General features: G+C 32.7%; 1 protein-coding gene across 3 annotated transcripts in view; it reads left to right on the top strand.

Moving 5' to 3' along the window:
- The first annotated feature begins 578 nt into the window (after positions 1-578).
- The window catches only part of LOC126880549 (flightin), a 54,536-nt gene continuing 41,792 nt past the window's right edge, over positions 579-13,322 (top strand). For 2 of the 3 annotated variants that reach the window (XM_050644482.1, XM_050644480.1), the window contains exons 1-2: positions 579-736; positions 4,427-4,677. In XM_050644482.1, coding sequence (XP_050500439.1) covers positions 4,442-4,677 — 236 coding nt within the window. In that variant the 5' untranslated portion in view covers positions 579-736; positions 4,427-4,441. Of the gene's footprint in view, positions 737-797; positions 819-4,426; positions 4,678-13,322 lie in introns of those variants that run through there. The other variant, XM_050644481.1, reaches the window with a different exon arrangement.

Raw genomic sequence — 13,322 nt, 5'->3', positions numbered from 1 at the left:
ATCGATGATGACGTATTTTGGGAATGGAGGAAAATGTAAAAAACGGTATTTTAACGTTTTTTACACTATAAAATTTGATCAAAAACTTGTTTTTATTAAAAATAACTTGTTATAATGCCATATAATGACATTTTTGAGTCCTTTCTATTAAAATATTATGTTTTTCATTGATACTTTACGACAGAAAATGCAAATTTGTTTAAATAAACACCAAATCACTGTAAAATCGCATAAAATCACATTTTGAGAAAATAAGAAGAAGAAGATTTTTTGACCTTAAATATCTTATTTTTACGTCCCGCAGAAGCTATATACCAATTTTCAGACAAATCGGAGATCCAAAATTTTTTGCCTGAGTGATTTGATATGGAATGTACCTTAAAGTGAAACTTCATTGGAAGTTCTACCTACGTTAGCTAATAGACATACATTTAATTTAGTCTTCAAATGGAAGGAACAGATTGCTAAAATAAATGGAGTTAGATAAAAAAAAACGTTTTTGACGTAGTCTTATTTTTATCTAGAATTTAAAAATGCAAAAATATTTCCACCACCACTGGCAACAATCAATAAAGTGAAATATCTTCGCCCGCGATTTTAATTTATTTTTTGTACATTAATTGGCAAGGTACAAGGGGAAGTGGGGAGAAGTCGAGTGCGTTTAAAACTGTTGTTAATTTAACTTTATTTCTAGTCCACCATCCAAGTTCAACTATTCGAATTGTTCTAGTTATAGGTGGGTGTCAACTTTTCAAACTTTTGTGACTGTTGTGATCATTTATTACATAAGGAAGTCGACAGGAACCTCTGTGTTTTGTGTAATAAATTTTATCGTTGTTTGTTGCGTTTTTGTGTTTGTGTTTTATAGTTTTTTTTTCGAAGATTACATACATGCTCTTTTATAAAATCTATGTACTGATGATTTATTAAATTATTTCAACTTCATCCTGTTACTATATTACTCTTCGTTCAGCAAATTTATTAATGGTTTTTATATCAGTTACCAAATGTCATTTTAAAGACAGTTTCATTTTTTTTACCAAATTGCCACTCTAATTTTTGTTTTCTTTGAATGCATTTATTCTATCTTGGGGGTGCGATTACAATTTTCTGTTTGTGCAATTGAAATAATGTCTTATTCGTTTCCTGTCAATTTCTTTTAACTTTCTTTTTCATTTTTACTGCTTTTCTTAGTTCTGATGTATTCTGCTGGTATTCTATTTGTGCATAATCGTTCATTCTTTAGGAGTAACAATTTGACTCTCTTAATTTAAAATTTTCAAGTAGGAATCCTTGAAAAAGATTTGTGATTGGGATTTTTCGTAATTTTCATTCTAGATTTTTGACCAGTTTTTACTTTTTTAACTTTTGCCATTTCTGGTATGACAGCTTTTGGTAATCCATTTGTGCATTATCATTAATTGTTAATTACACAGTGCACCCCTCTGTGGCTCAGTGGTAAGAGCGCCTACCTTTGGAACGAAAAGTCCGAATGGTCGTGAGTTCGAATCTCACCATGGTCAAGGATTTTTCGTTTATTATAAATTAATAAATGAAAATAATTTCTGTCCTTGTGGGATCGGTACTCACCGGAGGGACCGCAGACGTTCGGATACAATTAGCGTCTCTTTGCAAAGACAATGACGTCGACTTTGCAAAGTAACAAGACACTTACTCAACACATACACTACACATTACACTAGGTACCTAACTGTAAAAGTCCACCGTACCTACCATACCAATGGCTATTAGTTGTTGTCGAGGCATTAGCTAAATAAAAAAAAATTACACAGTCCATTTAATATCGATTTGTGGAAACATGTAATATTTTCCAGAATACAATATCTAGGTACATATTTTCTTGAATTCATCATATTTAAAATTTCCCAATTTATTTGGAAAAAAATAGTTTGTTTTTTTCTTTTTTGTCTCTTGGTTGTTCTAAATATTCCTTAATCTTTTTCATTTCACTTTTATTTATTGGGTTTACCATTTCTGGAATAGCTTTTAGAGTTCTACTTGTGGATTATTAATTGTTAATCTCATTGTGCATGGGTCTAGGAATAGCAATATGTCATTCTCCAAAATAAAATATCTTCTAATTTTATTGAATTTTTTAGATTTACTTGCTTACTTACTTACTTATTTATTAGTGGCTTTACACAGCATATTCTGTTTACCACATCACAATCGTCATTTTTTCTTATCATATAATATTTTCTTTAGTGAGGACTCTTTTTTCCATTGTAATCTAGGGCTTCCTCTTTTCGTCCTTCTATTTGGTTTTCAATTGAAAGTTCTTAGCGGTACTCTTATCTCGTCTGTCCTTCGCATATGACCATACCAGAGTAATTTTCGTTTTTCTATTTCATCATTTAACGTCTCCTTCATAGTCATAATTTCTCTAATTTCTTCATTTCTCACTTTATCCATTAGTGTTAATCTGCAGAATACAGATTTCATTATTTCCATTGCATTTATTTTGTTTTTCAATCTTTTATTTGTCACCTAATTCTCTGGGCCATACGGTCAGCATATTTCCACTATTGTCTTAAAGTCTTAAAGATTTGGTGTTTAGTTTTGTTTGTAATATCGTCGCTCTATGTAATCGAGTGTAATTGTCTTTCTTTTTTTATTTTATTTATTATACCTGTTTCATCTGATCCTATATTTGTTATTCCCAAGTATTTATATTCATTTGTTTGTTTTATTCAGTTGCTATCTATTTACATCCAGGTCTTCATTCTGCGCTGTTTCCAATGATTTACATACCAGTCTTTTCCGCTGTTTTCAATGACCGTGTATTCTGTTTTATCATAATTAATTTCCAAACTACAACTTCCAAATTTCTTCTTCCAACCTTTTTATCATGTAGACGATGACATATTTGTCTTCTGCTAAATTTAATTGATCATTGGCGATATATGGATATACTTATGGATACATTTTTCCTCAATTTTTACTCCTAGCTGTCCACATTTCTTGTTTCAGTTTTTTAGTGTATCATCTGTATAAAGTTTAAATAGGGTTTGTTTTCATTTTTCATTGTTTTCCATAGGTTGCTGACTGGGACACTATCATTGGCCTTAATATGTTCAAAATCGTTCCTGCTGTACGCTATCGAAAGCCTTTTCGCAATCGATGAAAGCTACATAATATATTTACGTTGTTTGTGACATTTTTGGAGAATATCAACTACTACACGTAATTATTCAGTGAAAAATAAAACATACACGTGTCACTGGACGACAAACTGGCTCAAAAACCTCCGTCAGTAATATGAAGTCCACACCACGATACTATTTATGTTCGCTACTGGCAAAGTAAAATCATGCAACTGGTCTCCAATGTTTTTGAAAAAGAGGAGATTTAAAAGAGAAAAAACGCATTAATATTTCCGTAGAATAATATTTACATATAACTCTGACGCTGGAGCCACAGTATCGTCTAATGCCGTTAATTATCGCAATATTTGCATAGAGATGGCAAATAATGCGATAATTAACGGCATTAGATGCTATTGTGGCCCCAGCATTAGTAGAAATAAACAAACAAATATTTCACATAATACGGACATCGTGATCAAATTTTCATAGCAATACAAAATTTGTTGAAAATAAAAACGATGAAAATGAATCCTGAGAAAACTAATAAGTATTTTTGAAAAATTTAAACGCAGAATGAAAGATTACGTTATTACCGAGGGCTGAAAACTTCTATGTTTATTTTAATAAGTTACAGGGGTGAAGAAAAAAGAGGAAATTTAGTGTGATATTTAATTTCAAATATCTCATTCAAAAGAAACTTTTTGTTTATTCTAAGGGACTTTCGGCTCTTGGCAATAATACAGTACTTTTCTCAGGATTCGAAAAAAATGAGTGTATTTAGCCCTATCCTGTTGATTCCGGCTTCTTTGACGACAATTTAAAGAACAATACTGAACAACAGTGACAAAAGTGGGTCCCCCTGTCGCAACCTCTTACAGACTTCAAACTTATATGTTTTTTTCTCATTTATTTAAACCCTATTCTAGGTTTTTCTGAGTGTCACTTTTAACATTTTTACTAATTTTTCACTCATTCCAATTTAACACACAGTGCCTTGTATATTTCTTTCTGTTTTACTCTGTCAAAAGCTTGCTCAAAGTCAATGAATAAAGTTAGTGTAGATTTCCCGTATTCGTAGCTGTCTGCTTGCATTTCGCACGGCAGGAACATTTGAGCTACTGTACTGCGTCGTGTTCTGAATCCACATTAATATTCTACTATGTCATTTATTTTTTGTGATATCTCGATTCTGGTAAAGGAGAGAAATATTTTATTACGGTACAGTACGCTTTTAATTCACAAGAACGTTACATCGAATAAGAGTTTTCTCTTAACAAATATTTGTATAATTTTTTAATACAAAAAATTATTTATTTCAGTATTCCTGAAATAATATGGCAGATGAAGAAGACAGCTGGTTCGCAGGTGGAGATGATGATGCACCACCACCACCCGTTAAATCACTTATAAAGAAAGCTGGAGCAGAGGAGGAAGCAGCCCCTGCAGCAGCGGAAGAAGCACCAGCCGAAGGAGAAGCTCCTGCAGAGGGAGCTGCTGAGGAGGAAAGACCAGAAGCCGAAGAAGAATACTTAGATCCCGACAAATTGATATTGTTTAAACACTGGATTAGGTAAGTGATACACATTTTTGTGTAATTTGTGAAAATATCTTGTCAATATTATTATTAGAGAGGCTTCTTCTTCAAGAGTCAGCTCCATTGTGGAGGTTGGCAAGTCTTTTGAATAATTGTTTGGTGCTATGGCCATAGTGTTTCTCTTAAAGTTTTCAGTCAAAATGGTCCTCTTCTTCCTACACCCTCTACCCTATATTTTGCTAGAAATATGAGAAGTAAAATGCCATATTTTTCTCCAGATTATATATCCAAGATACTGAATTTTCCTTTCTTCGTTCTTCTTTAACTTTAACGTTTGTGAAGTAATCTATTCATGAGGCCTTTAGAATGCTTTTATAAGCTCACATCTCAATAGAGTTAAGGCTTTTTAACGCCTCTTGATTTAGGGTTTATTATTTAACTCCATAGTGTAGGACACTTATCCTTACTGTTCTTCTTCTTATTCTTCTTCTTTATAAGCAATTTTGCTTGTTTATTGGAGGATTAATACTTCTATGGAAGGTTGTCATTCCATCTTTTGCGCGATTGTCACCCTTATTATTAGACAATCTTATTTTTAGAACTATGTAATGTCAAATTTCTGCTACAATTATTAACCTAGTCGTTTTCACCATCAAACTACTGTTTATATTATTGCTTAGTTGTATTCCCGTTCATATTTTCTCAATGTTGTATATAATCCAATTTTCTGGAAAATAATAGTTATTTATGATATAAGTGTTAAAAGTACACGTTTAAGGCACGCATGTGAAAGTTTGCAGAATGAGCGATAGCGAGTTCTGCAATTCACATGAGTGCCTTAAAAATGTACTTTTCAACACGCATATCATACAATATTTTTTCTACAAACGTAATTACAGGACAATATCTACAAAAGCTTTTACTTGAACTTGACTGACATTCCATTTTTATATTTTTTTGACATTACATCAAAATTGCCTATACGGTCAATAAGAACTGCAGTGCCTTAAAATTGCTTTAAAGTAGCATTTCTAAAGCTCGTATGGAGTGCTAAAAATTGTACTTTTAACACGGTTGTAGAAAAATAAATTTAACCCATTAAATGCCAAATTTTTTATTTTTGTGATTCATGTTGAAAAATGCGCATACTTATATAAACAGGATTCAAACAGATTTTAAAGAAAAACACAATCTTTTGTATAAAAAATCCACTTGGAAATGAATTTCTTGTAGTCAGCTGTAGGTATACCATAAATAACAATAAAAATTATCAGTAGTAATTGCACAAGAGCTCTAAAATTCTATATTAATTTTAGAGATCGAGTGCAATTTGTTGCGATTATTTCATGAATAAAACTGTTCAAAACCAAAATTTTATTGTAATTTATTTATGTAAGTACAAATTAGTACAATTAAACACAGAGTTGTTATAAATATTTGACGGTTGAAAGTCATCACTTTTATAATTTTTAAAACATTAATTGTTATTAATGTCACTTAATGTATTTTTTCATGGCAACGAAGGGCATCTGACGTAATATACTTGTCTACGGGAAATTATCAAAAATTATCAGTTTAATTTTTATTTCTGTAGCTTTCTATTGGTCAGAATCTCCTATAATAATAGCCTTTAATAATAGCCTTTATTCCCCAACAGTTTCCCATTTACAGAGGAATACAAAAATCCTCCTATGACTCCTATGAATGAAATAATCAGTAGTAATTACACGAGAGTTTTAAAATTATCGATGTGTATCCCGAGTGACACTTTGACAATTTTAATTTCACGACCCGAAGGGTGCACGAGTGAGAGTGCAATTATGTCAAAGTGTCACGAGGGCAAAACAAATCGATAATTTAAGAGCTCGAGAGTAAATCGGTAAGATTATTTCATGAACAAAACTGTCTTTTTAAGTAATTTTATCTAATATTTTATTGATATCTTCACCGGAATACTTGGTAAACCTGATTCTTGGTGTTATCTGTGACAAGTTGTAAAACATTAATTGTCATTAATGTCACTGAATGGTCATGTTTTCGTAGCAACGAAGGGCGTCTGACGTAATACTTGACGACGGTAAATTAACAAAAATTATCGGCATTAATATCACAAGAGAGTGAGAATAAATTGACAATAATGCGACATTTTTTCGAAAACTTGTTGTCTGGCAATAGACACGAGGGCCCGCAGGACTCGAGTGGCAACTAATGACAACAAGTTTGAGAAAAAGTGGAGCATTATTTTCTTATTTATTCTTAGAGTCGTGTGATATTCGTAAGGTTTTTTTTAATACATACTTACATATAAAATTCAAGTCTTTGTATAAAAACATTCAGTGACATTGATCAAAAATAATGTGACACACATTTTTCAACTTTTCAAAGTAAACAGTACAGTTTAACAAATATTCGGACGAAGATCTCAATAAAATATTAGTTAAAATTATTTATAAATACAGTTTTATTCATGAAATAATTTTATCGAAGTAAAATTGCCGATCTATGTTGCCCTCATCACAATTTGACATTAGATGCAGAACTAAAAGTTTATTACGGATATTTTCTTAAATGTGACAGTTGTTAAAACTAGAAAACTGGTTGCAATTATACAGAATCAATCTACTTAAAAAAATTCCCACTGTAATTTTGTACAGTAGACAATTACCACTGTAATAATAATCTGATTGGACAGTATTAAGCACGTGATTTATGAATTTACGTGAATTTTTATTTATGTAACTTTCTATTGGTCAGAATCTCTATGAATGAAATAATCAAAAATATGCTTCTCTAAAAGGCATAATTATTAATAAGAAACCTTTCGGGCTACATCACAAAACGTTTTCGGTATGAAAATGTCATCTTCAGTGCTGTTTACAAGGTATACATAGTTTTTTTGAGGCTTTATCAAGGAAGCAGCACTGAAGAATTGTCATTCCGAAAATGTTTCGTGAAGTAGCCCTAAAGGGTTCTTTTTAATAAATATATCGTTTATAAAGGAACTTTTTAAGAATTATTTTTTAATATTTTTTTTATTAAAACTGTTTCTTTGGTAAACTCATGGTATCTACAATTTACTTTTTATGCCATTTCACAAAACATTCAATATAGAGCCCGACATTACACTTTCTACATTGTTTTCGACATCTTACAAATTGATACAGATAAAGTGTTGCTACTTTTCATCTGTACTCAAGTACAGACAATTGCATTTCATGACTAATGTTATAAAGCACATGGGCATTTGTTAGCGCAACATCTATACCATTAGTAAAAAATCGGGAAGTATCACTTTTTTCCTCTTATTTTGATCCTATACGTCATCATTCTCTTTGCCTTATCCCTATGCGGGGTTGGCTTCCCTAATTCCATTTCTCCACACAATTTTATCTTGGGTCATATCAATATTAATCCCCTTTACTAACATGTCCTGCCTAATCGTCTCCCCCAGGTCTTCTTTGGTCTTCCTTTCCTACTCCTTCCAGGAATCTGCACTTCAGCAATTCTTCGTATTGGGTGATTAACGTCTTGACGTTGAACATGACCAAACCATCTTAACCTGTGCTCTCTCATTTTGGCATCAATTTTAATTTTATCCTTTTTTGTCACTCCACTCATCCATACAAGCATTCTCGTTTCCATCACATGCACTCGTTGTTCCTCTTTCTTTTCACTGCCCAACATTCAGTTCCGTACATCATAGCCGGTCATATGGCTGTTATATAGAATTTTCCCTTTAGCTTCATTGGAATTTTTCTGTCACACAACACACCACTCGCTTCCTTCCACTTCATCCATGCAACCCTAATTCTACTGTATGCATCTCCATCTATTTCTCCATTACTCTGTAATATCGATCCTAGGTACTTAAAATATTGCTTTTCACAATCATTTCACCATCCAAAGATATAATGTTATTTGTAGTAGCCCCATCTTTAAATGAACATTCCAAATACTCTGTTTTTGTCCTACTAAGTTTCCAACCTTTTTCCTCCAGAGCTTGTCTCCACTGTTCCAGTTTTTGTTCTAAGTCTCTTTCACTATTTCCTACTAACACTACATCATCAGCATACATTAAGTACCATGGAATGTTACCCTGTAGTTTCGCTGTTATCTGGTCCAAAACTAATGAGAATAACTAAGGACTAAGCACCGAACCTTGGTGCAATTCTACTTTCACATGAAATTTATCAGTCTCTCCCACACCTGTCCTAACACTAGTCGTTACTCCTTCATACATATCTCTCACAATCTTTACATATTCACCAGGGACCCCTTTCTTATTGAGTGCCCACCACAGAATCTCTCGAGGAACTCTATCATATGCTTTCTCAAGATCAATGGATATCATATGAGCGTTTTTTTTCTTTATTCCTCTATTTTTCCATAAATTGCCTTATAATGAAAATTGCATCAACAATATGTTGTTGATCTGTCCTGCATAAAGCCAAATTGGTTATCGGATATTTTTTTCTTCACGTATCCGTCTATCAATTACTCTCTCCCGTATTTTCATGGTATGGCTAAGTAGTTTTATAGCAATGTAGTTTGTACATTGTTGTATATCTCCCTTGTTTTTGTAAACAGGTACTAATATACTGCTTCTCCATTCATCATTTTGATCCTCTACGTTTGACAAAAATTTACGCCAAGGTTCTTTCCTGCGAATATGTCTGTGAATATTTCTATTCATATGACATAGTCGTTCGATCTTCTCATGATTTGATAATACCTTCACAATGTTGTTATCCTTCCATATTGCTGTTAATATTTCATTATCAGGGTCAAACCTGTAGTCTAATTCAAATCGCTTTAGAATTAGATTAAAACCTGAAAAAAAGTTATCGAAATAAAATTCATGGTTTTGTGGATATAATAGTAAACCCAGTCACAATAGAAGCTTCAAGTCCCATTAGAGATGATTCATCTGACTTTGATTTTTTACCTTCATATGCATTCATTTGAATATAAAAGTAATAGCCTAATTCAAAGCAACACACAGAAAATTATTTGAACCTAAACCTGACAAGTTTTCCTCTAATAAATTGTTTTAGATAATGGTGGCCATAATATCTGACCATTTGTTCATCAATGCTAAGTGTTCTGTAAAGACACTAAATTTCAAAAAGTTGTTAATCAGTAAGTCGAGAAGAGCTTGAATTTTAAATAGACTATCACGTTGATCATTTGAGAATTTCTCTAACTGCGCACTAGTTCGAATATCCAGTAAAAAGTAAAATCTTAATAATTTTTTAATACGGTTAGCAGAAAACTTGTAGCTATGGAAATTTTTAAAATTCCTCTTACAACAGGTTCTATACTGACTTATTGAATTCAAAAAACACAACAGGACTTAGTTCGTAAGGTTTCACTAACTTCGGTTTTACATTTGGTGACTTTTTCTGAATCGTCGTAGATACTTGAACAAGAATAAAAAACCGCTAAACGCCGTAAAAATGAGTGGCGCATACAATATTCCAGCTACAAAAGAACTGATATGAACATTACGTGGCGCGAAAATGTATTTTCATTTTGCTGGAAAATAAAATTCCAGTTTTGTTTTAAAAGATGTTTCCATAATATTTGCTAAATTTGAAATAAAACGCGCCACAAAAGAGTAACTTTGATAGAGTTTGTATTTTGAAGGTCTTTTGTGCTAGTTATACTTCAAATTTAGTAAATATTATGGAAACATGTTTTAAAATCAAACTAAATTTTTATTTTTCACCAAAATGAAAATACATTTTCGCTCCACGTAATATTCATATCAGCTCTTTTGTAGCTGGAATATGTATTCGCCACAGCCTCACTCATTTTTAGGGCGTTTAGCGGATTTCTATTCTTGTAATTCTCCCCCTATGGTAGGGGGAGCCTAAGCGGGGATTTTTGCAGTTACTCGAGCGCGTCAGATTATCATATGGGGAGAAACCTGGTACCCTGCAGATGTACCTCTACCATATATTAGCTCTTAACACAGGGAAGTTCGTTAAGGGTGGGCCGAAAAAAAAATCTGTCCTTAAAAATACTCGAAATTGTCAGATTAAAATAAGGTAAGTTAAGTACATGCAAAAGAGTGTATATTTGAAAAATCTGACGATTTGAGCGGGGCGTAAGGAAATGGGTGAGTCAAAAAGTTTCACAAAAAAAGCGAATATATATCGCGAAATGAACATCAGATCGAAAAACTAAAAAATACATCTTTAATATTTTTCAAAAATCTATCGAATGGTACTAAACATGACCCCCCACAGAGAGGGGTGGGGGGTAAATTTAAAATTTTAAATACAAACCCCGCGATATCTCGCAAAATAACCATCATATCGAAAAACTGTAAAATACACTTTCAAAATGTTTTTGAAAAATCTATCGAATGATATCAAATACGACCCCCCACGGAGGTGGGGTGAGGGTTTACTTTACTTTAAAATCTTAAATGAAACCCCCAAATTTTTATTGCAGGTTTGGATTCTTGACGTAAAAATAAGCAACTTTTATTCGAGACATTGTTTTCGAATTATGGATAGATGGCGCTATAACCAGAAAAATTGATTGTTGGAAATGGAAAATTAAATTAAAAGTTTCCACTAAAATGGAAAACTTTGCTTAACTTTTTTTGGTTTTAGGAGCTAATAATCACAACCCAATAGGTCCCCATAACGTTCGAGTGACTGCAAATTTAGCATACTTTGCCCCCCTACCATCAGGAGTTTTTCAAAGTTATTTATAAATTAAATGTATCAAGTTAAATGTAATGTTTCTCGATTTCACGTTAAGAGTTATAAATGGTCGCCTTTCTAGCATTATCTCTCAAATGATCTAGTGTCCATCGAATGTACACTAGACTTTTTTCTATTCCAAAAAGATTGAAAAAAAATATTGGGATGGCCGGTAAATGAGCTCGGATTGCCCTATCAAATTTAGCGTCGTAACCACTACAGCTACATAAACCATTTCGGCGATAATGTTCAAATGGATTATACTTTAGAGCTTGATCACTAAACATGAGTTTGAAACGTATTGACAAGTAGTATCTGATGCATCCAAGGTCAAGTATAATAACTGAAGTTATTACATGAATTATTGGGCTTGAAAAACCGTTTTTGCCATAGGAAATAGATTTGATCACATTTATGAAGCCTATAACTTAAAAATTCGAATTTTCCCAGATATGAGGTAGACCCCGTTAGACGCGTCTAGAGTCCTCCTACAAACGCTCAGTTATTGGCGCTATTCGTAGGTTGAAATTTTGAGTAATTGTCGAAAAACCAAAATTTTCAAAATTTAGTTTTTCAGTTTTTTGTCTATACTGAGCCGTGTGTATGTCTGATCCTAACCGCTTAAGCACCATTTGAAGGCTTAACTCAACGCTATTGATTTGGTGTATTTGCGGTTTTCCTGTCTCTCCTTGAACCTAAGATATATACCTCCAAATATATGCCGTTTTGTACCTACCCAGTTTTCCTAGCTGGCTTATGGGTAGTCGAGAGTAGCGTTACCAGGTGTCCCGATTTGCGCGGGACGTCCCGATTTTCAGGGGTCTGGGACGCGTACCGATTTGTACCTGATCGGGACACTAAATGTCCCGATTTTCACCCACGAAAACCAATTTCAGGAGGACTTGCAGTGAATTTTATAACTATGTTATAAAAACAAGGCACTCTTAAAAGCGGCAAAATCGAATGAAAAATATAATTTTAATAAAAAATAAATAATTTACTTAATCTACTTTCTTTTTGTAATTTCGTCTGATTATTATTATTATGCAGGATTAAATACAGTGTATAGAAACATCTTGTAGTCCAGTAACTGAACGGGAAATACGGCGATACCGTGTAATTTTCAGGAGTAACTCCATATTGCATGAAAATTTAGACGGCTTTTGCCGTTGGTTGCTTTTACTCGGTGGGTGACAGTCTCACTCCTAGTTGGGGGGTTAAAAACCGCGCGTTTAAAATAAGTCCGGAGATGGATAAATTGACTAATTCTAAGCAATTTTTGTTCTATAGAATTTTAACTTGCTTAATACTTTTCGAGTTATTTACGAATAAAAACGTTTTACTTTAGGAATAAAAAATTTTTTCGAAAAAAAACACGTTTTCAGTCGAGTTTCACAAATAACTCAAAAAGTATTTGATCAAAAAAAATATTCTTAGCAAAAATGTAGCATAATATAAAAAAATGAAAAAAATTGTGAACTCGTAAAGTCTATAGATCCAACAAAAGCAAAGTTCTAGCTCATGAAAAATACGTTTTTATTCGTCAAATTTCAAATCAAATATTTCAACGTGAAATAATCAAGCAATGAATCACTTTTCGGGAAAAACCAATTAAAACTTTTTTAATAAAGCTTAATTTTTATGTTTTAAAACGTTTCTAGATTCAAAACTAAGTGAGTTATGCTCAAAATCAAGTTGACTCCTTTTTTTTTGGTAAAAAAATCGTGAAAATCTCCCCCTACTTAGAACCTCAAATGAAATTATTCGTTACCGCTTTACAAACAATTTACTTTACTTATGGTAGGGGAGCCCAAGCGGGGATTTTTGCAGTTACTCGAGCGCGTCAGATTAGTATATAGGGAGAAACCTGGTACCCTGCAGATGTACCTCTACCATATATTGGCTCTTAACACAGGGGAGTTCGTTAAGGGGGGCCCGAAAAGAAAAATCTATTCTTAAAAAAAC

This window comes from Diabrotica virgifera, chromosome 2 (genome assembly GCF_917563875.1).
Source record: "Diabrotica virgifera virgifera chromosome 2, PGI_DIABVI_V3a".
NCBI classification, from domain to species: domain Eukaryota; kingdom Metazoa; phylum Arthropoda; class Insecta; order Coleoptera; family Chrysomelidae; genus Diabrotica; species Diabrotica virgifera.
Note: the sequence above shows the minus strand (reverse complement) of the source record. Positions and strands in the feature narration are given on the sequence as shown.